This window comes from Melospiza georgiana, chromosome 20 (genome assembly GCF_028018845.1).
Source record: "Melospiza georgiana isolate bMelGeo1 chromosome 20, bMelGeo1.pri, whole genome shotgun sequence".
In the NCBI taxonomy this organism is placed as follows: Eukaryota; Metazoa; Chordata; class Aves; order Passeriformes; family Passerellidae; genus Melospiza; species Melospiza georgiana.
In genome coordinates this window covers 2944475-2969851 of record NC_080449.1, presented here as the reverse complement: position 1 = coordinate 2969851, position 25377 = coordinate 2944475, and the positions used below count along the sequence as shown (strand labels likewise).

General features: G+C 52.5%; 2 protein-coding genes across 3 annotated transcripts; both read right to left on the bottom strand.

The window, feature by feature from the left end:
* Window positions 1-330: 330 nt before the first annotated feature.
* On the bottom strand, window positions 331-8523 carry DPH7 (diphthamide biosynthesis 7). Of its 2 annotated transcripts, XM_058038310.1 has the most exons (9): window positions 8364-8523; window positions 7470-7606; window positions 6951-7038; window positions 6179-6273; window positions 4460-4626; window positions 3589-3661; window positions 2730-2795; window positions 2402-2574; window positions 331-1402 (listed from the first exon to the last, which is right to left on the bottom strand). In XM_058038310.1, the coding sequence occupies exons 1-9, from the start codon at window positions 8499-8501 to the stop codon at window positions 792-794; spliced, it is 1548 nt and encodes a 515-aa protein (XP_057894293.1). In that variant the 5' UTR covers window positions 8502-8523; the 3' UTR covers window positions 331-791. The 2 variants fall into 2 exon arrangements, with proteins under 2 accessions (XP_057894293.1, XP_057894294.1); XM_058038311.1 differs by lacking the exons at window positions 7470-7606; window positions 8364-8523 and adding an exon at window positions 7162-7447.
* A 3282-nt stretch (window positions 8524-11805) lies between these two features.
* Window positions 11806-23826, bottom strand: ZMYND19 (zinc finger MYND-type containing 19). The gene is made up of 6 exons (XM_058038127.1): window positions 23744-23826; window positions 23511-23570; window positions 21955-22061; window positions 17188-17328; window positions 15366-15546; window positions 11806-13326 (listed from the first exon to the last, which is right to left on the bottom strand). The coding sequence occupies exons 1-6, from the start codon at window positions 23792-23794 to the stop codon at window positions 13183-13185; spliced, it is 684 nt and encodes a 227-aa protein (XP_057894110.1). The 5' UTR covers window positions 23795-23826; the 3' UTR covers window positions 11806-13182.
* Between the last annotated feature and the right edge of the window lie 1551 nt (window positions 23827-25377).

Genomic DNA, 25377 nt, shown 5'->3' with positions numbered 1-25377 from the left:
TTTGGAGGTTTTGATCTTAAAGCTGTTCACCTTTTAAAAACTGAGCTTGACTTTGGACCTAAAGGTGGCTCTGTGGAGAGCAGAAAGAATGAGCTGAATACAGAGAGGCCATGGGGGTGGGTGAGTGGCACTAAAACGTGGTGGGGTCACTACAGGATTTACCTGAGCCAGGGTGTGCTCAGGGAATGATGAAGGAATCTGCAGGCAGGTGATGAGTGATGGAAAATGGTGGAGAAGCACCAGGACCCTGACAAGGAGGATCCCCCAGCACCTCCCATCACACAGAGTCTGCACTTCCTTCTGAACCACAGCTTGTGAGCACACTGAGCACACTGCCCTGCATCTGGCCTGCCTGAGCTCTCCTCCATCACACAGCCCAGCCTCTGCTCAGGGGCTTTTCTGAGCCATTCAGGAACCCTGCTGATCACTTACTGGGTCTGCACAGCAGCACAAGCAAGTCTGGTTTGTGAGGGAGGAGGGGAAGGGGCCTGACAGATCCATTGTGAAATGCAAACCAGCCTTGGAAGGGTCAGATCTGAGGTACAAAGCAGCAGCCTGTGAGAGGAACTGGGACATGAAGGGAAAAACTAAATAAACCTGTCTGGCCATGCCCACAGGCCTCTGAGCAAAGCCTTCCCTCTGTGCTCAAATTGAACATCAGGAATCCCATCAGTGTTGGCCCTGAAGGACTCCCAGGCTCAGCAGCAAGATGGGAAAGCCCAGCAGAAGTCAGGGCACTGAGTTCAGCTCTCACTCTCAGTTCAGTTTTCCCCCTCTTCCATTGGGACTGGTCAATGCAGACTTCCAGCTGTTCCTTTGGATGGAGATCTGGGACTTGGCACATCTGGAGGGGTCACCAGGCTCATCTCCCACTTCCAGACATGGAGGATGTTGTCATAGAAAGAACAAGTGGCCACAATGCTCATTTCTTTGGGGCTGTCTGGAGACCTGGCTGGCTCACAGCCTCTGTCCAGCCCCATTCCATTGGCTCTCCTGGCTCCTGAGTCAGAGCCACTGGCTGGCCCAGGATCTGCCCCTTGGGCAGCCAAATCTAAACCTCCCTTTAAACCAGAGCCCCTGAGCAGTCCAGCATCCCCAGCCAGCTTTGGCCCTGCCCCTGTGGGTGCCACAGCAGGGCTTTCACTCTCCTCATCCAGGATTACATCAAAAGTAGCTGTGGGAGACTCATAAATTATCTTCAGGTTCTGGACCTGCAAATTGAGCCTCTCATCTCCTTGCCCTGATGCTGCCACGAGCTCCTCCTGAGGCTGGCACGCAGCAGCAAGGTCCTGGCTGGCAGGCAAGGAATCCCTTGGACACAGCCTTGACCAGTCAGCCCCATAGGCCAAGGAATTGTGCAGGACATAGGATGACAGGATGATACACTCCTCTGTGTTTTCAGCTTGAAAAAAAAAGAAAAAAGATAAGTGAAATTACTTAGAAATCAAGTTGTGGGTTGTGGCAGAGTGCTCAGCAGCCACTCCAGCACTGGCTGTGTCTCATGGGAAGAGTTCTCTGGTTATTCCCTTTTTCACCACCGAGTGAAGCAGGAGGAATGAGGTACTGAACATTTTTCAGCCATCTCTTAATGGTTCCTCCTGGGTCAGTAGCAGAGGAGAAGAGGGTTTAACATGCATGAGATTAAAGAGCATCACTATGCAAAGTGCCTACAAAAGCTCAAGACAGACCAGACTGGTCACACCACAACCTCCACTGAGCCATGAACACACCTGGGGGATTGCCAGGTTCTGGTTATTAACACACTGCAGATGTTCTTCCTGTCAGCTTGCAGCATCTGACCCTCACAGTGAGTTCCTTCCTCCCCCACACAGAAATGCCATCCTCATTTCCTAAGCTGTTGATCTGTCCAAGGTCTGGAGATCCCAGGAACCCAACCATCCTCTGTCAGACTGCATTTGTGATGTGAATGCAAACAGCTTTTCCACCATGAAGTACCTCATCATTCACATGAAGGGCTTGTTGATGTTATTCTGGATTAACCAGGCTGCAGAGCACTTCCTTCCTGAGGCAATAACTGACTCCCCTGCAGGTCACTGACTCCTGCTAACAGGCAAGCACCACCTGACAGTCAGAACCTCTCTGAACCATCACAATGCACACAAACCCAGAGTGGCTGTGCCCTCACACCAAACACAAAGCCTTTCCTCCATGAAAAAAAAAGTTACAAGACATTTAGACACAAACAGACATTGACAGGGCCTTGGCACAACCAAGCAGGCCAAGAGAGTGCCCAGATGTGGAAAAGCTGGAAGTTCCCTCAAACTGGAACAGAACCTATGGCTGTTACCACCATCTCAGACATTCCAGCAGGAGCTGGAGCTCCCCATGACCCTGGGGGCAGCAAAGGAGCACAGCAGCACCTCTGTCCCCAGACACTCACCCAGGCTCCCACGGCAGTCCAGGATCTTGAAGCCACTCTGCATGCAGGCTGCCAGGAGCACAAAGTCACACGTGGGGTGCCACTTCAGCCTCCACACCCCCCCTTCCACGTGGGTGTCAGCCAGAGGCTGCCTCATGTTCCTGGTGTCCCACAGCAGCACGTGCTCATCATAGCTGGGGACACAACACCAACAGGCAGAAAAGCACAGCCAGGTCAGGGCACAGAACAGAGGCAGGAAAGGCCACATGCTCTGCACCACATGGAACTTCTGCAGAGGCAGCAGCACAACCAGGGCTGGCACACCAGGGGAGAGCTGGAAGGGACTCACCTGCCTGTGGCCAGGAGATTCTCCCGGTGGGGACTGCACTGAATGCTGCACACACCCATGGAATGTCTGCAGGGGGAAGAGACAGCATTTTGAGAAGGGCTTCTTCCTTGAATTTAAAGGATTTTCAGTCCACATTATTTCATCAAGGTGTCTCAGGAGAGGTAAGCTCTAAATTTCAGTCCAGTGACCTGCCCAAGCAGAGTTTCATCTACAGAGTCCATCAGCCCTCCCAGGGACAAAACTCCTACTCACACCATCTCTCAGCACAAGTATTTTCTAGTAATATTTACCCCATAAACTGCTGCTCAAAGGCCCTAAGAATTCCAGCAGAACAACTCCATTCCCAGGAATCTTTACTCCCAAAATCAGTATTTCCATAACGATAGTCCCCAGTGTAATTTAAGTTTACATACAGAATTCCACTGGAGAGCTGTGTATATTGTTTTAACCATTTTTTTAAAATAAGATAGAAAAGAGATCACTTCAAACAACTAAACAGTGGAGAAAAAAAATTTTCTAATACACATTCCATTATAATATATCCAAATTTAACACACACAAAAATTGCCAAAATAAAAGTGTACATCAGGATCATCCTTTTTTAGAAAGAAACTACCACCTTCTTCACATGTGGACGTCAGCACTTGGTTTAATGTGTTAAAGGACAAAGAGAAGAAAGTTTCTTTCATCAGAACAACTTAAGGTTGAAACGAATAGATGCCTCCCTTTCCCAAGGGAGGCAGAAGCAGGACCCACTATCACTGCACATGCCCGAATTCAGTGGCTTGGCCAGGGGCAGGGCAGCAGCGAGTGTTCCCACCCACTGCTGGAGGGCTGGGCAGGGACAGGTCTCACTCACCTCCTGCTGGTGAAGACTGGAGCCTCTGGACTGCACCTGGTGTCCCAGCCCTTGAGCAGGCTGTCATCCCCTCCTGCCCAGGGACAAAACACTGTCACCCTCAGCACCAGCCCTGAGCACAGGGCAAAGCAGTGCCAGGGGGCTGCAGCTCCTCCCGAGGGGCAGCTCCCATCTCTGCTCTGGGCCAGGGACAGGAGCCAGGGCATGGCTGGGGCTGGGCCAGGGCAGCTCAGGCTGAGCTCAGGGCAAGGCTCTGCCCTCAGAGGGTGCTGGCACTGCCCAGGCTGCCCAGGGAATGGGCACGGCCCCGAGGCTGCCAGAGCTCCAGGAGCCTTTGGGCAGCGCTGCCAGGAGTGCCCAGGGTGGGGCTGCTGGGGGGGCTGGGTTGGATTGATGATCCTGATGGGTCCCTTCCTGCTCAGGGCAGTCTGTGACACAGAGCTGATGCTTTCCAGCCCTGGGATATCTCAGAATTTAACAGACACACAAAAAAATCACATCAGACTCCCAATGCTCATCACCTCAGAAAACACAAGTGGTGGCAATATGGTGGTAGCCTCCTCTTTGGTAAGAAAAATAACAGAAGTCATAAAGACTGGACTCAAAAAGCTCTCTGGCTCTTAGCATACTGCAGGAGGATATAATCTTTTTCACCAATAGTCACCCAAAATACAGTTTTCAGGGTACAGCTTCCAACCCCTTTCCACCATCAAGAAAAGAAGCCTTTCACCCCTAATCAGAGGACCCAGCTCTGCCAAGGGGTGATGCAAGCAGCTCACCCAACCCTGGCAAGTAAAACCCAAAGGAACACATCCCCAAACAAGGGGCCCCTCCCCAACAGCCCCCAAGGGGACTCCCAGCCCATACAGACCTGAATACACAATATCAATGTCCCAGTAATTAAAAGCAGCAATCCAGGCCTCAAATTTGTGAGCTTCCCACTGGTTCAGGACATGCACAGAAGGAGCAGATTCATCTATGGAGAAAAGATTCAGCTTCCCCTCTGAATCACTGCTGATCACTCTTAAAGGACATCCACTACAGCAGGGTACACAAAAAACATTGGGAATTACTGCCACAATCAAATATTTCAATTCAAATAAACACTGGCAGAGACTGGCAGCATGGTGCCAGCAATGACACATTCATACAATTCTTTCCAGCTTCATCTTAAAATCACCTGCCCTAGTGTCTGCCACTCCCTGCTCTCACAGGGAGCAACCACTCACACCCAGGTCAGGGAAAGAACCACTACTGGCTCTCATCTTTCTCAGAGATGCAGACATGGTTCACAGTACATCAATAAACAAATTCCATGTGAAGAGGGTTCTTTTTTTTTTTTTTTTTTCCTCCAAGTCAGACTGACAATGCCCTTTCAGAGCCTCTTCCCTCTTCTGGAGTACAAAGAGATGTTTTATTTCTTTGCTATCACTGAAAGCCAAAGCTGATCCTGACCTTTCCTGCTCTCTTCCTGTGCCACAGTACAGTTACAGTTTCTAGACACAGTGACCTTGGAGCACTGGCAAATGTTTTGCAATTCCCAGAGCACAGATTTTCTGCCATTCCCTGACATGAGCTAGGTCCTTTCTGTTTGGTTACCTGCAACTGCAGGCACTGCTTTGGTGGCCTGGGGCTTCTTTCCAGTTCTGTATCAAATTATTCAACCACACTCCCAAAATCTGAATCTCCCAAATTGCCACATAAGAGATACAGGGCCACCCCCTTCCTGCAGAGATGTGAACAATGGACATTTGGCTTCTAGAAGAAGTTACTGTTCTCTCAAGTGACAACAATGACAGGTTTAAAGGGGCATTTCATCATGGCAACAATCATTTATCATGAAGGACAGAGACAAAATAGAGGAGGAATGTAAGAAGGAAGTCTAACTGGCAATTCTACTTACTCATTAACACATTAGCACACACAGAAATGGCTTTAATTAGCAAATTTGCCCTACAGCATTAAGCAATGACTGCCTGATCCCCCCGGTTTCCAGCCTCACACCCAAGGCACCACTCTGCACCTATAGAATACATGAACCCCTCCCCCCCTTCAAGGTACAGCTAATTCAGCTTATTTCACACAGCAATGCCATTTCTGAACTCTCATGTATGAGCAGTTGAGAGAAGAAGGAGCCACTTCCACACCAATTCTCTCCTGTTTCTCACTAACCCATGATTAAACTTCCTACATGTGCTATTATTAGCAGTTCTTAAGGAGAACTCCACACTAAAATTTCAGCTGTTCTTACAGCAGAGTTGGTACCAGCAGCTCCATTTGCATCCCATTCTGGTCCTTCCTTTTAACAAAGGCAGCAGAGGACACATCCCTGGCTCACCTGCTGCCATTCCCCAAAGCACAACCTCCCATTTGTTGTTGGATTAGTCTCTGCTCCTGTTCCAGTGGCCACACTGTTTGTGTTCCTGTTACCCTTACTCTGGAAAGAGCAACTTCTAGAGCAGGGCCAGGGAGCCAGCTGGGATCAAGAAAGTCAAAACCACTAAAGACTGCTTCATCCAAGGCCTCAACTTCTCCTGAAGCTGTCCCCCACACCCTGGGTGCAGCCCCAGCCTCCCTCTCCCATCCTCACCACTGCTCTCGTCCAGTGGACCAGTCCAAGGACAGGGCCAGGCGCTGTGCCCCCAGATCCACCCTGAAGCGTGGCTCCAACATGCAGCTGTTCTTCTACTGGAAACAAAAGCACTGCATTAGGACAGCAGGCACATAATGACAAGTGCACTGCTTCCCAGAGCAGGTTTTCCATGGACTGATGAGCAAATGAGGGTCCCACAGCAAAGAAGCAATGAAATGTGCCACAGCACTGTACAATCATCCAGTGCTGGCTGAGGGGCAAACGTGCACACACAGGATCCCACCCTTCTGCTGCTCATCTCCCACCAAACCCCCCTTAAACTCTGCTGCTTCTCAGGAAGCAATGAAGTGCAGCAGGAGTGGTGACCTGACTGCTGAATTCCCTTACACTCTGTGAGAGTGGCTCTGATCACCCTCTTCTCTCACCCCACTCCAAAAATCCTCCCTGCTTTTACCAGCTTTGCACTTTCTGATGTTTCCCAGTCAGGCCATACTTATTTCCAGGGTTTGCTTGTTCCCTCTTCCTGCCTCCCCTCCCCAATTTGCAGATGGGTAGAGCCCAGCCCAGCTCTCTGGTATCATGAACAAGTTCATAAAATTTATGACAAACATTATCAGAGGACAAAAGAAGTATTTCAAAAGCTAAGCATGCTGAGGAAGCCATGGAAACCAGCTTTCCTGCAAGCCTATACACACTACCAGTAAATGCAGAGATGTAGCAAACATGGCTTAAAACAGCTTCAGCAGCAGCAGGCACTGCATCCACCCACCTCACTTCCAGTCAGGTGGAAAAATTCCACAGCACCTGTGGAGTTTGCAATGCCAGCCATGGGATGTTCTGCAACAGGAATGTGGCACCTAAAAGATCAAGTTAAACAAGTCTCCAATGTCCATCTTTCTTGTATTTTAGGAATAGAGCAAAGCCATAACTTTCATTCCAACATGCACAAGGAGAAGGTATGTAACTAAAAAAAATCTTACATTAAGAAAATCTAAGGCTCCTCAAGTTCCCACACACCTGCAAGGAGAGGATTCTGTACAAGGGAGATCTACTATATGTTATTATATAAATAAATGAGGTACAAAGTCATGACCAGTCCAGTAAGCAGAAAGTATAAAAGAGAAACAAGGCAGTCTTTGCTCATTGGAACAAACTGGAAAGTATTTCCTTCTGAGAAGTCAGGAACTGTTCCATTAGTAACTATTGCTGTTGCTGCCATGCCAAAAAAGGATCCCGGGAGGAGCAGAGCGTGCTGCGGTGGCACCGAGCCTGGCCGGGCCAGAGTTACCATTTGATGTCCAGGATGGCGGCCGTGTCGATGCGCTGGATCTCGGTCAGAGGGATGTAGGGCTGCTCCTCGTTGTAGTGGTACAGGTAGAGCCGCCCCGTCCGGTCACAGGCCCCGCTGCTCCCCCGGGAATCGCTCTGTGGCAAAAACACGGGAAAGAACGGGGCAAGCTCAGCCGCGCTTCTGCCTCCTTCCTGGAGATCCTGCTCGGAGCGAAGGCAGGGCTGAGGCTGCCTCTTGTGCAGTCCCAGCCTCGGGGGATGAAAGGAGAGAAGGGATGAAGGGAGGCAGCCACGCTCACCGGAGAGGCCCCTCTGACCCCCTCGAGCCGCCCCAGCTGGGACAAGGCACGGCCCCGCGGCGGGGAAGGGCAGAACCGGGCACGGGGATGCGGCTCGCCCGGAGCGGGGCCGGGCGGGGACCTGGGCTCGCCCTGCTGCGGTGTCGGTCAGCGATGGGGCCGGGGCTCTTCCCAGAGCGGTACCGGGCAGAGGCGGGGATGGGGCCGGGGCTCGCCTCGGAGTGGTACCGGGCAGAGGCGGGGATGGGGCCGGGGCTCGCCTCGGAGTGGTACCGGGCAGAGGCGGGGATGGAGCCGGGGCTCTCCCCGGAGCGGTACCGGGCAGAGACGGGGATGGGGCCGGGGCTCTCCCCGGAGCGGTACCGGGCAGAGGCGGGGATGGGGCCGGGGCTCTCCCCGGAGCGGTACCGGGCAGAGGCGGGGATGGGGCCGGGGCTCGCCTCGGAGTGGTACCGGGCAGAGACGGGGATGGGGCCGGGGCTCTCCCCGGAGCGGTACCGGGCAGAGGCGGGGATGGGAGCTCGCCCTGGAACGGCACCGGGCGGGGATGGGGACGCGGGCTCGCCCCGGAGCGGGGCCGGGGCCGGGCTCACCTGCTCGGGCGGGCGCAGGTGGTAGGTGCCGCAGGCCAGGATGCTGTGCCAGCCCTCCACCGGGCACCACTCCACGGCGTCCGCGCTGAACTCCGTGTCCACCACCTGCAGCGTGCGCGTCCTGCACGGCGCGGCCATCGCGGCCGGGCCCTGCTGCGCCGCCGGGGCGGCTCCCGGGAGGCTCCGGGGAGGCGGGGCCGGGCCCGTCTGCTTCCCGGTCAGGGCGGGCCCGGGGCGGAGCTGCCCCTGGAGCCGCCTCTTCCCCCGCCGGGCTGTTCTCACACGCGGGGCTCCGGCTGGGGTGCGGGCGTTCTTCTCGCCTGCCCGAGCTCTGTCCTTGCCGAGGGAAGGGGCTGCGGCTCCAGCGCCCCCCGGGAGGGATCCCTGCCCTGAACCCGGCAGCCGCTCACGAGGGAAATCCGGGATCAGCCCGACTCTTCCCGAGCACACCCGGGCTGGTGCCGCTGTTCCGGGGCTCGGAGCGCTCCTGGGCGCTGCCCTGAGCCTTTCCCTGTCCCCTCGGTCCTTCCCCTCTCCCCTCGGTCCTTTCCCTCTCCCCTCGGTCCTGTCGCCGGCTCAGCACGGGTCCCGCGGCTCGGGATGCGCCCGCAGCCGTTCTTCCCATCGCGGTGCCGCTCCCTGCGCTCTCCCGGAGCCTGCATTGCCGCTGCTCCCTGGCGGAAGCCCTGCAGACCCAAAGGTCTCGTTCCTGAGTGAAATCAGCCCAGGCCGGGCCGTTTGCTGCTTTCCCATAACCAACCCTACATTTATTGACACTGAATTTCATCTCCCACTGTCTCACAGCATCCTTCTGCAGTTCGCTCAGCCTTTCTTATCATTACACTGAATAATATCATCAGTGGATTTGTCAGTTTCATTATACATTACCTTTTTGCTATTTTTTTAATATACTGGACATCCAGCTGTTTACTTCCCACCACCATAAAAACCCTCCCTTCTACTCTTTCCTGTCTTTTAAACAGTTGTCTTTGTGACATTTCCCTTTTTGACCGGCAGCTTTTCTTCCTTAAGTGCCTTGAGCAAAGTCATCATTAAATGCAGTTCAAACTGCCCCAACCAAATCCCTGCTTGTTTGATGCCTGGAATTGAAGCAATCCCAGTAAAGTTTTGAAGCTGATTTCCCTGTACAGAACCCACAGTGACTCCTCCTCGGTATTCAGCCATTGGTGCTGCATCACAGCATCCATGAATTCACCAAGTGCCGGTGTCTGTAGTTTGAAATTCCTTCCAGAAGCTGCTGTGCCATTTGCTGTGCCATTGTACCGAGGGAGAGGTCGCCATCCCAGCTGGGAGCTCGGCTTGTTGGTCCCTGAGCTCCCTCGGAGCCGTAGGTGGCACCGTCTGCTCCTGGCCGCTTGTTGCTGCTCATTTCAGCTGAACTTCCACCTCTCCTGACAGCACTCCTGCTCTGAGCAGATTCCCCGTGGAGCTCTCCATATGGAGTATTCCTGTGTGAACTCCACCAGCTCTTTCACAGGGAACACACATGCAAACAAGTCACTGGATTTTCTTCTGCTAAAGCTTTCATCCTCAGGTCAGCCCTTCCCTTTGCTGTGCATCCCTCTCTGCTGACTCCAGCAGTCCCCCTGCTCCTGATTTTTTCAAAACCACTCATGCAAGTTTTATGACTTGAACATTCCTCATATTCATTTTTCTTTGCATTATTTTGCTGGGTTGGTTTGCTTCTTTGCTTGTTCTACATTTCACTTGCCAAATGTTATTCTTTCCATCTCTTACATTTGGACACAAGTTCAGTTTACCAAGGATTTCTTCTTACTCTGAAGAAGAAATACATCCCACATGCTGCTGTTTAATCACACCAGCCTCCTTTTGCTCTCAGTGCTCTTTTGCTGGGTGGTGAAGCTTTGCTCCTGGCCCATGTGGTGTCTTGCACCATTTCCATGCCTCCATAAGCATTTTCAGCCTTTCAGCTGCTCCTTTTACCACGAGTTTCATTTAAAATTAAGTCACAAAGGAAAACTAAGACCATAACCAGATGGTGTCTTCAAGGTCCCAGTATCAGAACACCAAGCCCTGCAATCCACCGTATTTCATATTTGGTGTTCCTTAGCCCAGCCAGGATTTCCAGTTGTGTTTTCTGCATGTAGGGATTGGTGATACCATCCTACTTGGATAGGGAGGAGCACTGGAAGGTGCCTGTACCAACATTTCAGTGTTTACAGGGGATGTGCAGCCCTCTGTTACAGCCAGGAACGCTGCAGCCTCCTGCCCTGAGCTGGATTTACTACATTTCCCTGCAGGAAACAACCTGGATGAAGATCATCTCCATCAGGGGGAAGCCCTTGGAAAATCAGGTCTTGATCAGAACTGTCCAGGTCTGCTCCCAGATAAATGACTCCAATCCTGGGGTTTTAAATATAGAGCTATCCCTGGCCAGCAGGGTTCTCTGTGGGTCAGGAGGGCCCTTACAAGAGCTCCATGCTCTGGGCTGCCTTGGGGAGCTGCCACCTTCAAGCTCCCTTCTGGCCCTCCTCACTGAGAGGGAAGATCTGTGCATGCCAAGAGCTGCCAGAATCACTGATCACTGATCCAGCAGGCAGGGATGTGTTCACTGCAGCCCCCAAGATTCAGAATCCCCATGGCCACTTCTCTCCTGGGGCACAGGGACAGTCTGGGGGCACAGATCACACACCCAGGTGTTGTTATCGCCCTCTCATCTCCCTGAGCCTCTGCACGATGTCTGGGCAGTTTCTTTCCACTTGGGTTGGTCCCTTTAACCCTGTGGGCATCTCCCCTCCTGCTGTAGCCCACCCTCCCACATCCCCTGGGATCAGGAATTCCCCAAGCACCTCCATCCTGGCTTTATCCCACCCATCCCTGATTCCCTCAGAGGAATTTCCCCATTGCCCCACCACCCTTGGGTGCAGCCTGTCCTTGTGCTCACAGCAGCAGCATTGAAACATCTGCACCAACTTCTCCCTGCTTGGTGCTGTTCAAGTGTTTAAGGGCTCTAAGCCTGCACTTTGTTTTGGTAAACATGATTTCTGTTAATAAAATGGAAAACTGGCAGGGCAGATAGCAGCTTTTAAACAGGCACCCAATACTTCTGCCCTATTCAGTGGATTACCTCAATAAACAAAATATCACTTATGTTCCATTTTATATTAATCAAAAACTGCATTTCACTTCAAGGAAAGAATTAATGTTTCCTTTAAATAAAAAAGATTACTCATTATAGGAAAATTTGACTGAGTCCTGCTTGGTTTTGTCATACTAAAGGGCATTTTGGGCTGCCTGAACAGAAAAGTTACAGTACAAATGTGGTTTAAGAGTGCAACTCAACCAAGTGCCTTCAAGTGAACTTCCAGCAGGAAGTTTCAGAAGTTTTTTGCTATTTCCCACAATGCTTAAAGCCAAAGGATGAAAACCCACCCAAATGTTAATAATTCAGAACTTCCTGTGCAGATATTAGAAACAGAATATAATATTGGAAGTCCACAGCAGATCAATTTTCTAACAAATTGAATACAAGCAAGACCAACATTGCAACATGAAGTGGCAAAGTGAATCCTGATTGAAAAAATCAAAATTCTAAATGGCTTTTACAAAAAAATTTTCACTAAGCACTCCAAGAAAGGCTCTGCATTAAGCACTCAGCAGCTCACATTCTTCTACTGTGAAGCAAGACTAACACCTGGCACTAAATTATCCATTTAGCTCTTCAGGAAACTCAGCTGATGTTCCTTACACTTCTAAGGCAAAAATGGAATAGAAAATAGTTATTCATGAAAAGAAAAATAGGCATGTGCTCTGCAAGGGAAATCCTCCTCCCATACTACTGTTACTCATTACTACATTAAAAAAAATCAAAAACTGATTCTTGGACTGATGACAACTCTTAGAAAAAGTGAATAAATAATTCAAATCACCCAATATTAGATATTTAAACATCTCTGCACACGACTGGAGTGTTTCCTATGCTACGGGGAAGCCACGAGGGCGACCACATCCACACACAGCTGCTCCCTGAGCTCCCCTGGCACTGCCCTCTGTGCCAGGCTGTGGAACAGAGAGCTGACCCAGCTCCCTGGGAATCCTGGCTGCTCCAAGGCCCATCTCCAGCAGCCCCAGATCCCAGAGGGTTCCTCTGCCCCACGCAGCTCCTGGGCCCTGCTCCTGCCTGCAGGGACTGCCAGCAGCCAGGGGGGCTGAGCTCCCAAGGCAGCTGGAAGGGAAGGGGAAAAAGCCAGAGAGCAGACATGGATTCATTCCAACCTTTACTTTGTTTGCTCTTTTTTTTTGTTTGTATTTTTTTTTGAAATAGAGCTTCCATGCAGAGTTCTCCAGAGTAAGTGCTGATGCCAGAGCCTGCCCCGCCGGCCTTGGCACTGCCACAGACACTTCTGCCACATGGGAGGAAAAGCTTTTGCTACATGACTTTTTTTCTTTTTTTTTTCCTTTTTTTTTTTTTTTTTAACTTTTAGGCCAACAACATGTTCTCATCTGAACATTACAGTTAATGAGTGCTATCAAGAATTCCTAACAAAAACTGTACATGAGTTTACAAACGTATTAACATATAAATAATGAGAAGCTTCCTGCCTGGAGCTCCACAGTAGTCTTTTTGCTTGAGAATATAATACTGGAAGGGCAGACCCAATCCCTTTCCACAGCACCAGTCAGAGCTGGCTTAGTCCAGTCAGCCATTCTGCTCAAGCATCACAGGGTTTTTTCTTCAGTGCCTCTGGCTTTGACAAGCAGTCTGTCATACTGTGCAAAAGCAAGAGTCCAATGCCTTTGGGAAGGAATCCTGCTGCTGAGAGGCCTCTGCACCCGGTCACCGCTCGGGGCCGAGCTCCTGCTGGAAGGTTCTCTTCTTCTCCCGACAGTGCTTCTTGTGGGCAGGCCAGTCCTTCTGCTGGCACTGCGAGCCGCAGTACCGCGCCACCTGGCAGCGCCCACAGATGTTGAACTCGCGCAGCTGCGAACAAGAGCTGGGGTTAGAGGGGCTGCTCAGTGCCAGGGGAGCCTCAGCATCCCCCAGGGACACCCCTGTGACAGACATCTTCTGTGGAAAATCCTCCCTGCTCAGTGCCAGGGCAGCCTCAGCATGCCCCAGGGACACCCCTGTGACAGACATCTTCTGTGGAAAATCCTCCCTGTTCAGTGCCAGAGAGCCTCAGCATCCCCCAGGGACACCCCTGTGACAGACATCTTCTATGGAAAATCCTCCCTGTTCATTCCAGGGGAACCTCAGCATCCCCCCATGTCACAGACATCTTCTATGGAAAATCCTCCCTGCTCAGTGCCAGGGGAGCCTCAGCATCCCCCCAGGGATGCTGTCACAGACATCTTTTATGGAAAATCCTTTCCTAAGGGTTTTTCCTCCTGAGAAGCTGAAAGGCCTCAGGAACAAAATGCAAACAATGGTTATCTGCTGCTGTGGAATGCAACAGGTGCATCTGTGATTGGTCTCATGGGGTTGTTTCTAATTAATGGCCAATCACAGTCAGCTGGATCAGACAGAGAGCTGAGCCACAAACCTTTGTTATCATTCTTTCTTATTCTATTCTTAGCCAGCCTTCTGATGAAACCTTTTCTTCTATTCTTTTAGTATAGTTTTAATGTAATATATATCATAAAATAATAAATCAAGCCTTCTGAACCATGGAGTCAGATCCTCATCTCCTCCCTCATCCAAGCACCCCTGTGAACACCATCACACACCCCAGCAGCTTTCTCAAGAGGAACTAGCAGCATTCCCAAGGAGCTGCACCATCAGGCAGCTGCCCATGGTCACTGAGTTCAGGTGCAGCCCTGAGAGCCAGGAGCAATCTGTGCCTCTGTCCATGCCTGTCACAAACAGCTGACAGGACAAGGCTGAACAGCCTCACAGAGCAGGGTGAGAGGGATATTGGGAGGAAATCCTTCCTGGCAGGCCCTGGCACAGCTGTGGCTGCCCCTGGATCCCTGGCAGTGCCCAAGGCCAGGCTGGACAGGGCTGGGAGCTCCTGGGACAGTGGGAGGTGTCCCTGCCATGGAATGAGATGAATTGTGAAGTCCCAACCCAAACCAGTCTGGGATTCTATAAAACACAAACACTCCATCATGAGTTTCAGAGAACCAGAAGGGTTTGAAGCAATCCTCTTTGCTTGTTTAAAATGAGCCTAATTTATAGACAAAATATTGGAGCATTACACATTTTTTGTCACAATGCTCCTGTTTTGTCAACTCAAGTTCTGTTTTCAACTACAAACAAACACCTGAAATTCGGAAATTAGCAGGAGGGCTGCACAAGCTCAGCCATTGCCAAATTAATGTTATCCAGGAGCTTTTGGGCACAGACCCAAATAAAAGGCAGAGCTGCCTCTGTTTCAAATCCAGGGAATTTAAGATCATTTTTGCAAATGTTCCCTTGCCCACAGCAGAAAGTGGAACACAATGGGTTTAGCCTAGTCAGCATCTGCTATCACAAGAAAAGCCCTTGTTTCTAGATAAGGCATCTGTGTGGCAGAGGCACAGCCCTTGCACAGCTCATTCTCTCTCTCCTGATGTTGCTTTATCTTCCCCCAGCAGAACTTTCCCTCCCAGCTCTCCCCTGGATGAATTGCAATTCACCTTCACCTCAGGAAATGGCAACCAGGTTATTTTTTGATTCCATGGCCATGCAAGCCCTCCTAGAATGCTGCCTGCTGCCTCACACAGCTGCTCACTCATCCCAGCTCTGCTCCCTGCAGGAAAGCTCCCACCTGGCTTTCTGTGCACTCTGCAGAAATCCCCCTCCTCCAGCAGCCCCTAACTCCCACTGCTCCAGCTCAAAGCCACATTCCCTCCCGTGAGAAAACTGAAAATTATCACAGGCTCTGGAGGTTCAGGCCAAAGAAAACCTGAGTGCAAGAAAATCATTGCTTTAACCACTGAATGGCTCATGTAAAGCTCTACATTTTAAATAACAAATAAATCCCCAGACACACCACTATGCCAAGGATTCCATGCTCACTGCCAGCTCTCTGAACCCACCTGTTTTTCAATCATTGTGCAGGGAGGGTAGTGACATTCATAGTAAGTGCAGGAGTTCTCCTCCTCCTCCACAACATCCCCATTAGCATTGTAATATCTGGTTACATTCAGGACAGGAAACTGCTCCTCTATGGGGTCTGTAGGAAGTTGTTGGATTGCCAGCCAGTACAGACTTTGTTCCCTGGAAAAAAAACAAGTACAAGTTTGGTACATCAATTCATAATAATCATACAGAGACACTGATTACAAATTTATTACTAAATAAGGTTAACATTGAATTTAGCCTCAGACTGCACATCCTGCCCATATATTGGGTGTTTTTAAGGCTATTTTAGCCTAAGTGCAAACCCCAGAAGTTTAAAGGTATCAATCAAGAAACATTTACATAGAGCAAAGTTAATTCTGTGCAAAACTATTCACACCAAGTCAAAATTAATTTTTGGCATGAAATCTGTTTCTTGTTCTTGAACCCCCAAAACCATGTAGAGCATTTGTAATTCACTACAGCTTCTCAAAATCAGTTTAATCAGCTCTAAACACCCCAATGTTAAAGGTGCCACCTCTAATGCAGGTGTTCCAGGATTAGAGTGATGTGAAGTCTGTGGGTCTGGACAGTCATTGATTACCCAGATCCATCCTGGCACAGAGTGTGATGTGCTGAGTGAAACCCAGCCTGAGGGGAGCTCCCCAAGCTGCTGCTGAGAGGTGCTGGAAGCTGAGCCCAGAATCCACCCTGAGGGAATCCAACCCCAGCTCACAGATCCCACCAGGAGCATCCATCCTACAGATCCCACCAGGAGCATCCCACAGATCCCACCAGGAGCATCCATCCTACAGATCTCACCAGGAGCATCCACCCTGCAGATCCCACCAGGAGCATCCTACAGATCCCACCAGGAGCATCCACCCTGCAGATCCCACCAGGAGCATCCCACAGATCCCACCAGGAGCATCCCACAGATCCCACCAGGAGCATCCACCCTGCAGATCCCACCAGGAGCATCCTACAGATCCCACAAGGAGCATCCACCCTGCAGCTCCCACCAGGAGCATCCACCCTGCAGCTCCCACCAGGAGCATCCACCCTGCAGATCCCACCAGGAGCACCCACCCTGCAGCTCCCACCAGGAGCATCCACCCTGCAGCTCCCACCAGGAGCATCCACCCTGCAGCTCCCACCAGGAGCATCCATCCTACAGATCACACCAAGAGCATCCCTCCTGCAGCTCCCACCAGGAGTATCCTACAGATCCCACCAGGAGCATCCTACAGCTCCCACCAGGAGCATCCATCCTACAGCTCCCACCAGGAGCATCCACCCTGCAGCTCCCACCAGGAGCATCCACCCTGCAGCTCCCACCAGGAGCATCCTACAGATCCCACCAGGAGCATCCACCCTACAGATATCACCAGGAGCATCCACCCTGCAGCTCCCACCAGGAGCATCCACCCTGCAGCTCCCACCAGGAGCATCCTACAGATCCCACCAGGAGCATCCACCCTGCAGATCCCACCAGGAGCATCCACCCTGCAGCTCCCAGCTCCCATTGGGGTTTCTGAGGGACAGAAGGCAGTGAGATGTGCAATTTCCCTGAGCCTCTGCCCCGCTGGGAGGGCACAGAGGTTCCTGCTGCAGCTGGCACAGCCCTGAGGGTGAGATGGGTGGGATGGTCCCTGCACAGCAGGACACGAGCACAGGCCGAGCCCCAGCTGAGTGATGTGTAAAGCACCCAAAGCTTCATCAAAAAAGCTCTGCCAAGGCAAAAAACACCGAAGAATGGAGAGAACACCTGCCATTGGTTCCCCTGCAGGTGCTCCATACCTTTGTTTGCTGGAGATGTCCTCAGCCTTGGGCTTCCAGCCCCAGGGCACGAGGCGCAGGTTGTCCAGGCGGTTGTCCACGGTCACCGAGTTCAGGTGCACCACCTGGAAGCCAGGAGCAATCCCTCCCCTGTGCCTCTCCCTGCAGGACACAAAACCAACCTCAGGGTCAGTGCTGCACAGGAGCAGCGAAAAACAACAAAGGATCACAGCAATTCCAGAGGCAGAGTGAGCTGGGAGCTGCTGGCACTGGGCTGCAAACAGGCTCCAGGGGCTGCTCCCAGGAGAAAGTGCCCTTTTCCAGCAGGTGGTTTCAATTATAAATTAGTTGAATCAAATATAGAGTGATTTTAAGTATATTGTTTAGTTCCAGAGTCTACTCCTCCAGTTACTGCTGAAGATCCATGGAATTATTGGAAGGTGCCAATACTGGCTTATTATTCCCATAGGAAATTCTATCAGACACATTTGTGCAAGTCTGGCACTGGTGTGCTTATTATTTATGAAGAAACATCTCTGAACAGCAGCAGGACAGAGGTTTCACCAAGCATGCAAATCTTTTCAGACTGTAATTGTGTGTCACACACTGAAAGTCTGAAATTACCCCACAATTGACCAAGAGACACCTGAAACTTGCCCAAAACCCAAAGCAGGGCTAAGCCAGGATGGCTGCAGGGAGAAATGTTCCCTACTGCCTTCTAGGAGTTTCCATTTGCCTTTCCCTCTCCTTTTCACCTCTCCTCTCTCTGTTTCATGGAGTTCACTGTCAAATACCCTCAAGCCTGGGCAAGTTTTGGAATCACTTCTTGCAGGAATCCCCATGCCAGCTGAAATGCAAGGCTTGGACAGAGGGCTGTGTCCCTGTGACTGTTGTGCCATGAGGAGAACAAGGACAAGCAGAGCTGAGAGCACTCACTGAGGGGAACCCAGCACCTCCTCATGGACACCTCCCAGCAGCTTCATCCAAGCCCAGCCTGGACACTGAGCCCTGCTCAGCCTTCACTGAACATGTCAGCTCAAATAATTATTTTAATTTTGAAGAGAGATTTGCCTGAGTTTAAAAATATCATGCTTTTTTTTTAACCTTTATAAAGCTCAGCAGAACGGGAAGCTCATTTTAACATGACTTACAATGAAAAATGCAAGATTTTGTATTCTTGGTCTAAATCCACCTAGACAGGTCTAAGTTATGTACCCTGGGGGTAAGAAAAACTCTTGCACTTCACATATGCCCCAAAACTTGGTACAATTTAATGAGGAAAATCCCCCTGGAGAGGCTGCAAGCAGCACCTCACACAGACTGTGCTGCAGCTCCCACCAGGTAATTCCTGGGAGAATTCCCTGCAAGGGAACAGAGCCTGGAGCCCCCTGCCAGGGAATCTGCTGGCCCTCCATGGAACAGGGAGAAGTTCTTCCCTTTGAAGGTAAAACCAATAAAATCCTTCTTTTGGGGGAAAAGAAACCAAACCACACACATTAAAGCAAACAAACTATGGCAGAGAGTCAGCTGAAGTGCCCTAAAGGAGGAACTCCAGCTTGATTTGGGTTGGAAGGGAATTTAAAACTCAGGGACACCTTCCACTATTGCAGGGTGCTCCAAGCCCCATCCAGGCTGGCCCTGGACACTGCCAGGGGTTCCCCACCCTGCCAGGGAACAATTCCTGATTCCCAACATCCCATCCCTCCCTGCCCTCTGGCACTGGGAGCCATTACAGCAACAGCTGTAAATGCACTTCTGAGTTGCTGAGGGCCAGCAGAAGGTCTGGCAAAGGGAATCAGGAGTCCCAAGAAGTGCAGAAGTGCTGGAGGAGAGCATCAGACAGACACTGGGACAGGGAAGGAGTTAAGGTTCTTAGAATGAGCCTGGGACCAAGTGCCAGCTGCAGAGATGGGACAGATAGGGACAGGAATCTGGGAGGAGACAGAGGTTCAGAGCAAGAACAGACTGTGCAGGGGGGAAAGGGAAGGGGATTCCAACACCAAGTTCAGAAATATTTTTGATTTTATTAGATGAGTTTAGAACTGCTGGAGCTGGGGAAGGAGAGGGGATTATGAGATTGTCCCTGGCACTGGGGTGGCACAGCAGTGGCACACAGCCACCCCTGCTCCTGCACAGCACAGATGTGCACCCAGCACCCCAAAAAGCAAATTCTGACCAAATCCCCTCCCACACTGAGCCAGTCTTTACCTCCTTGTGTAAAACCACATTTATCTACATCACTGCCAGCTTTTCTGTGGCCTCAAGTGACAAAAGCCCAAGCAAAGCTGGAAGCTGGGCCTGGCTGGTGAGCAGCCTGTTTTAAACTCCACTGCATGGAGGTGCCACATCTGGTAATGCCAAACTCAGGGTGGATCCTTCTCTCCAAGCTCTGAACACAGGAGCATTCCCCTCCCCAGGCCTCTGTGAGCATCCCAGCCCAGCCAAAGGAGCAGCAAGGACAGACAGACAGAGAGACAGACCCTGCCTTGGGAACAGCCTCAGGATGCAGCCAGAACTGCAGGGCTGGAGCTCCTGCCTCCCCCTGCACTCCTGAGCTCCTGCAAGATGCCAGGCAAACCCTTCTCCCAGGGATCATCTGGGTTCTGTTCTTTGGGTATTTCAGCAGCTCAGAGCCCAGGGCTGGAACACAAGTGCAGACACAGCAATTCCAAGCACCAGGAACCAGAACTGAGCCTGTTATAGGCAGCAAGATGGCAAGTGCTCTTAAAAAAAAAACCTTAAAAACCCCCAGAAACCAGGTCCTGGATGTCTCTTTGAACATGCAGTTGGTGCTACTTATGACTAATCCCCTTCTGCTGCTGCTGCTGCTCCCCAGGGAACATCTCCACACCAGAACAGAGCTGGGATTGCTCACAGGGAGCTTCTGCAGAGACCCCAAACCCTGCCTGGGGGAGCCAGGACTCCATGTGGAAATCACAGCAAGCACATGAGAGGCTGAGAACCAGCAGCAAGTTCTCCCTGTAAGAATTTCTGCAGCTCATATGAGGGGAATTTCCAGCTCTTGGATGCCTTTGGATCCCACAGTGCCTCTGCACAGGGCTCTGGGAGAAGGTTCCTGTCACTGCTGCAGCTCCAGCAGAGCCAGGATTTCCATCCCAAGGGCCCCATGATATGAGCAAAGATACCTGCTGAACTAGGAAAGAAAAAAAAATTCAAAAAATCTCTTTTCATTACATCCACCACATGCTACTCACTGTCTCTATAATCCAGAGGCACACAGCTGGGTTGGGTTTTTGATGTTTTTGGGGGTTCATATGCAGAGAATAACTGAATTCCACACCTACACCTGCAGCAATCCATGACCTTTGGCTTTCACTCACCCAAGGAGTCAGGCAGGCACTGGTAAATGCAATCAGTGCCAGCTCTCCTGGCTCCAAACCCCCAGCACTGCCCCTGCTCACAAGGGAAGGACCTGACACTGCTCCCAGCCCTGCTCTGTGCTCACAGCAGCCCAAAATTGCTGTTTAGGAGGGGCAGAGACTTCACAGCCCTGCAGAGACTCAGCCTCTGACCTGCAGTGTTTGAGCTGCAGCTGAGCATCAGCACCACCACCACCACCTTCAGGACCAGGCTGAATTCACAGAACAGCACAGATATTTTATACCTTCTATTTCAAAAACCTGACTGCAAATTCAGAAGTGCAGCTCTGCTTGCCTGGCAGCTGCCACCCCCCTCTGCGCCTCTCCAAAATCCCCATTACACACAATCTCTTATTTTTAACCACAGCCCCATGCTCGAGTGACACAATTTGAATTTCCTAACTGAATATGCTCAAATGACTTCCTAATTTGAGTGAAACAAGGCAGGAGAGGCAATGGCTGGGCTGTGTCATAAACAAATAGCTGGGATGGCATCATTTGCACAGCCCTCAAGAACTGACCTGAATAATTTTCAGGTGCTGTTTAATGCTCCTTACAGATAATAATTATGACTGTCTGAGGTTCACAGTTAGCAGCAGCTGTCAGTGATTTGCTCCACATATTGCAGCCAATTTCATAATTTCAACAAAGTTCTATGTGCAATAAGATTAAATATTAACAGATGCAGGTTAAAATCCATATTTAAAAAGCAGGCTGGAAATATTAATCTGATATTCCTCCTGTCTCCTTCCTCCTATGCAAAGCCTGGTTCTAGGGGATAAAAGGTAACCTGGAATGATGAAGGGCATCCTGGGCACTGTGACTTCCAAGGATGTAGAACTGAATAGAAAATATGCTTAATTTTTCCAAAAAAGCTTTTAAAATAAGATTTTTTCAGCAGATCCCAGCTTTTGTACAAACCCACAAACATCGAGAAGGAGCAACAGATGAGCTCAGAGGGTGAGCTGCTCTCAAATGAGGAAATTGATCCTGAAACTTAACGAAACTATGAAGGATTTCAAGGATTTGTAGAGCATGGAAAAGAACCATCAGCAGCATCACCTCAGGCAGTTCTGCAGAAAGCCATAAAAACACCTCAAAGTTTGAAGTTATCAGAATTCCCTCTCTCCAGCGCTCTGCCAATTCTCAGCAGACAAAAAAAAACCTCACAAACCTTCAAATGTTTGTCTTCCCCTGTCAACGGGGCAGGTCCTGGGGCAGCATCCCCAGGTGTGAACAGGGTGTCCATGACCCTGGCCTGGAACGTTCCACGGGCTGTGCCATGTAAGCATATCCTGCACCCCAAACCAGGGTATGCTGGGTTTGCCCCTTTCCTGAGGGCATTTGGGCACAGGGACCCCCCTGCCAGGCCGGGGCAGCCCAGGTTTGTGCTGCCTGCAGTACCCACCAGAGCAGCTCGTGCAGGAGGCGCCCCGAGCCCCGGCCCCGGTTCTTGTCGAAGGCGTAGGCGAAGATTTTAGCACCATTCCCATCAGCATCCACCTCCATGCGAGCCTAGAGGGGAGGGAAAGGCTGTGAGAGCAGCACACGGGGCACCCAGCACCCCTCATCTGGGGCCTGCACCCCTCATCTGGGGTCTGCACCCCTCATCTGGGGCCTGCACCCCTCATCTGGGGTCTGCACCCCTCATCTGGGGCATGCACCCCTCATGTGGGGCCTGCACCCCTCATCTGGGGCACGCATCCCTCATTTGGGGCCTGCACCCCTCATCTGGGGCCTGCACCCCTCATCTGGGGCCTGCACCCCTCATCTGGGGCCTGCACCCCTCATTTCACACTCGTCCCTGCAGGGCCCTGGAGCTCGATGGGGTCTGGGCTGTGCCAAAGCTCAGGGAGACCCAGCCAGCCCAGCCTGGGGACATCCCCAGCACTCTGGGGACACCCTCTGGGGACACCCCCAGCCCTGCTGTGCTCCCTGGGCTGGCTGTTGGCACCTCTGGGTGCTGGAAGCCAAAGGGCACCTCCATCCCCCCCCAGAATGGGGTACTGGGGGCTGTGGGGTGGCATGGAGCCTGTGGAGCCCAGGGAAAGGGCAGGGGGAGCTGGGGCTGCCCGGATGGAGAACAGCAGGAAGGCAGCTCTGGGGCTGGGATTCATGGCAGGATCCTCACTCTGCCCCATCACCCACCTCGCTGAGAGTGAGGGCCTGCCATTTGTCCTGCATTTCACTGTCATTTTTCCTGCATTTCCATTTTTTTCCTGCCCTCTACAATGGTGTTCAAAGCTCACAAGGCACAGCAGAAACGTGCTGCATTTGGGACAGTCAGGGTGTGTTACCACACAGTGGCTGCCAGAGGGGAGGAATGGGCAAACAGGGAGAGTCCTGGCAGCAGCACCCACAAAACTCCTAAAATCCCCAAGAGCAGCCCCAAAGCATCCACTGCACTGCAGAAATTCAGCAGATGATGGTCTCTCCTGCAAAAAAATCCCTTATTTGTTGAAGATTTTGTTGAAGATTATCTTTCACTTTCAAAGCCTTGGTAGAACCCATTTAGCAGTGGATGTGAAGAGGAAACACTTTTTTCTTGTCCCATAATCAGTTACATTAATAACAGTTTTCCTCATCCCAGACTAAGTGCAGAGTGAACATTTTTAATGTTTGCCAAACCATTGCCAATTATCAGTTCTCCAAAAGCACACAGATAACATTGAAAAAAAACAAACTAGAAAATAGATTAGTAAATAGATGTTTTAAAATAACGTTCGTCTAATTGGGGAAAAAAATGAAACCCCAGAACTTTTCCTGCCTGGAATCCCCCACGCTGGGACTCCAATAAGTTCAAAGTGATTTTTTTTCCGCCGATCGGGGGAGTTGCAGGCACGGCTCCTCCAGGGCGGCTCGGCCGGAGCCGGAGCTCCGGCGGGGCCGGGGCAGCCGCGGGCGGGGAGGGACTCACGGAACCGGGCCAGCACCGGGAAGGAAGGCGGGCAGCGGCGGGCTCACCTCGAACGAGTAGCTCTCCACCAGCGGGATGTCCTGCTCGTCGATCAGCGTGTACTTGGTCTGCAACACACCGAGACAGCGAGCGCCGTCAGCGCGGCTGGGCAAGGCCCGGGAGTGCACGGTGCGGCCGCGGCTCCGCACGGCCCCGCCACGGCCCCAGCGTGGCCCCGGCAATGCACAGCCCGGCCCGGCCCCGCCGCCCCCCGGCCCGGTCCCGCCGTGCCCGCGCTCACCTTGCCGGCCACGCGGCCCAGCCGGACGATGCCCAGTTTGAAGTCGGTCATGGCGGGGCCGGGCCGGGGCCGCCGCTCGCCCCGCGCCGCTGCCACGCGCCGCCGCCTCGCGCACACCCGGGGGGCGGGGCCGCCGCGCCACCGCCCCCCCGCCGCCCCTCGGCCAATGGCGGCCCGCGCCACCGCCCACCCGCGCCCGGCGGACCAATGGGAGCCCGCGCCGCCCTCGCGTCACTCCCGCGAACGCCGCCGCCGCGGCCAATGTGCGCGCGGCGCGCCGCGGCCCGGGTCACGTGGGACGGGGCCCCGCGCGCGGGCGCGGGCGGCGCGGACGCGGGAGGCGCGGGCGGTGACGTCACGTTCGCGGGAAGCTCCGTGCCGGCCGCGCTTAAAGGGACCGCACCCCCCCCCACGGGGCCGAACGGGGACAGCGGGAACGGGAGCAGGGCCGGGGACACCCCCGGGACCCCAGGGAGGGAACGGGGACACCCCCAGGGCCGAGGAGCCCCGGCTGGCGTGCCTGTAGCACATGGCGGCGGCGGCCCCGCCGCGTGGCTGCGCCGGCTCTGCCCGGGCCGGCCACCCCGCGCTGCCCCGGCGGGCCCTGCGGGGGGAGCCGTGCGGCGAAATCGGGCAGGGATCGGGGGGTCCGGAGCTGGGGACGCCCACCGGGATCACGGGGTGCAGCTCCCGGCCCTGCCCAGGACAGCGCGGCCCAGGACAGCGCGGCATTCCCGAGCTGCCGGTGCCGCCCCGAGAGCCGCGATGCGCTGCGAGAGCCCCGTTCCGTGCTGTGCCCTGCCCGGGGACAGCGGCACAACACCCCTGAGCTGTTGTGGGGTCGCCCCAAGAGCCTCCCACCAGCGCCGTTACTGCCAGAACTTCCAGCCATTCCAGCACTGGGGGTTACTTCGGCACCTCTGAGGGTGTCATAGCAATTTTTTTGTTCCGATTTCGGCCCAAAGTATCCTCCACATCTTCATTTCTTCAAAACACCCGCAAGATTTGTGGAATCCTTCTCCCAGGGCTGCTCCATCTGGTTATCCCCAGCCTGGATTCATCCCAGAGTTGCCCAGACCCAGGTGCAGTTCCAGCACAGGGCCTGGTCAAACCTCATGAGGTTCCCATGAGGTTGTGGAGCTTCCTTGAGCTTTTCCAAGTCCCTCTGGATGGCATCACATCCCTCAAATTTGTCTCTTCACCCTCAGCTTGGTGTCACCTGCCAGCCTGCTGAGGTTGCACTTGATCCCTTCATCTATGTAATTAATAAAGGTACTAAATTAAATTATTAATTAGGAAGATGGGTTTAAATGTGATGTTAATGTAGGTTGTTATCTTTGGAACCCTCTGCCTCCTTTTGAAGAGCATGATTTGGAAAAAATCAATTGGCAGGGCAAACCCTCCTTCCAAGCCCTGCTCTGCTCCTACCATAGCACATGCCCTCAGGCAGCAGGGTACAGGAAAGGCAACAGGTCCTGTCCCAGGAGAACACCCTGAAGGAAAAGGAATCATTTTTCCAACTGTTTGCAGCACTGCCAAGTGGAGGGAACCCCACACAGGACACCCCAAACAGGAGGCTGAGCAGCTCCTGAGGCTCTCAGGGCTCACTCCAGAGTGGGTTTCCACACCAGGGC

Bases quoted from the DNA above. Each gene is read 5' to 3' on its own strand.
- ZMYND19 (XM_058038127.1), bottom strand. From the start codon at position 23,794: ATGACCGACTTCAAACTGGGCATCGTCCGGCTGGGCCGCGTGGCCGGC. The intron at 23,571-23,743 runs GTGAGCGCGGGC...GGTGTGTTGCAG, and splicing joins TGGGCCGCGTGGCCGGCAAG to ACCAAGTACACGCTGATCGA. The intron at 13,327-15,365 runs GTGGGTTCAGAG...TCTTGTTCGCAG, and splicing joins GCACAATGATTGAAAAACAG to CTGCGCGAGTTCAACATCTG.
- DPH7 (XM_058038310.1), bottom strand. From the start codon at position 8,501: ATGGCCGCGCCGTGCAGGACGCGCACGCTGCAGGTGGTGGACACGGAG. The intron at 7,607-8,363 runs GTGAGCCCGGCC...TTTTTGCCACAG, and splicing joins ACCTGCGCCCGCCCGAGCAG to AGCGATTCCCGGGGGAGCAG. The intron at 7,039-7,469 runs GTAACTCTGGCC...TTGATCTTTTAG, and splicing joins GCCATCCTGGACATCAAATG to GTGCCACATTCCTGTTGCAG.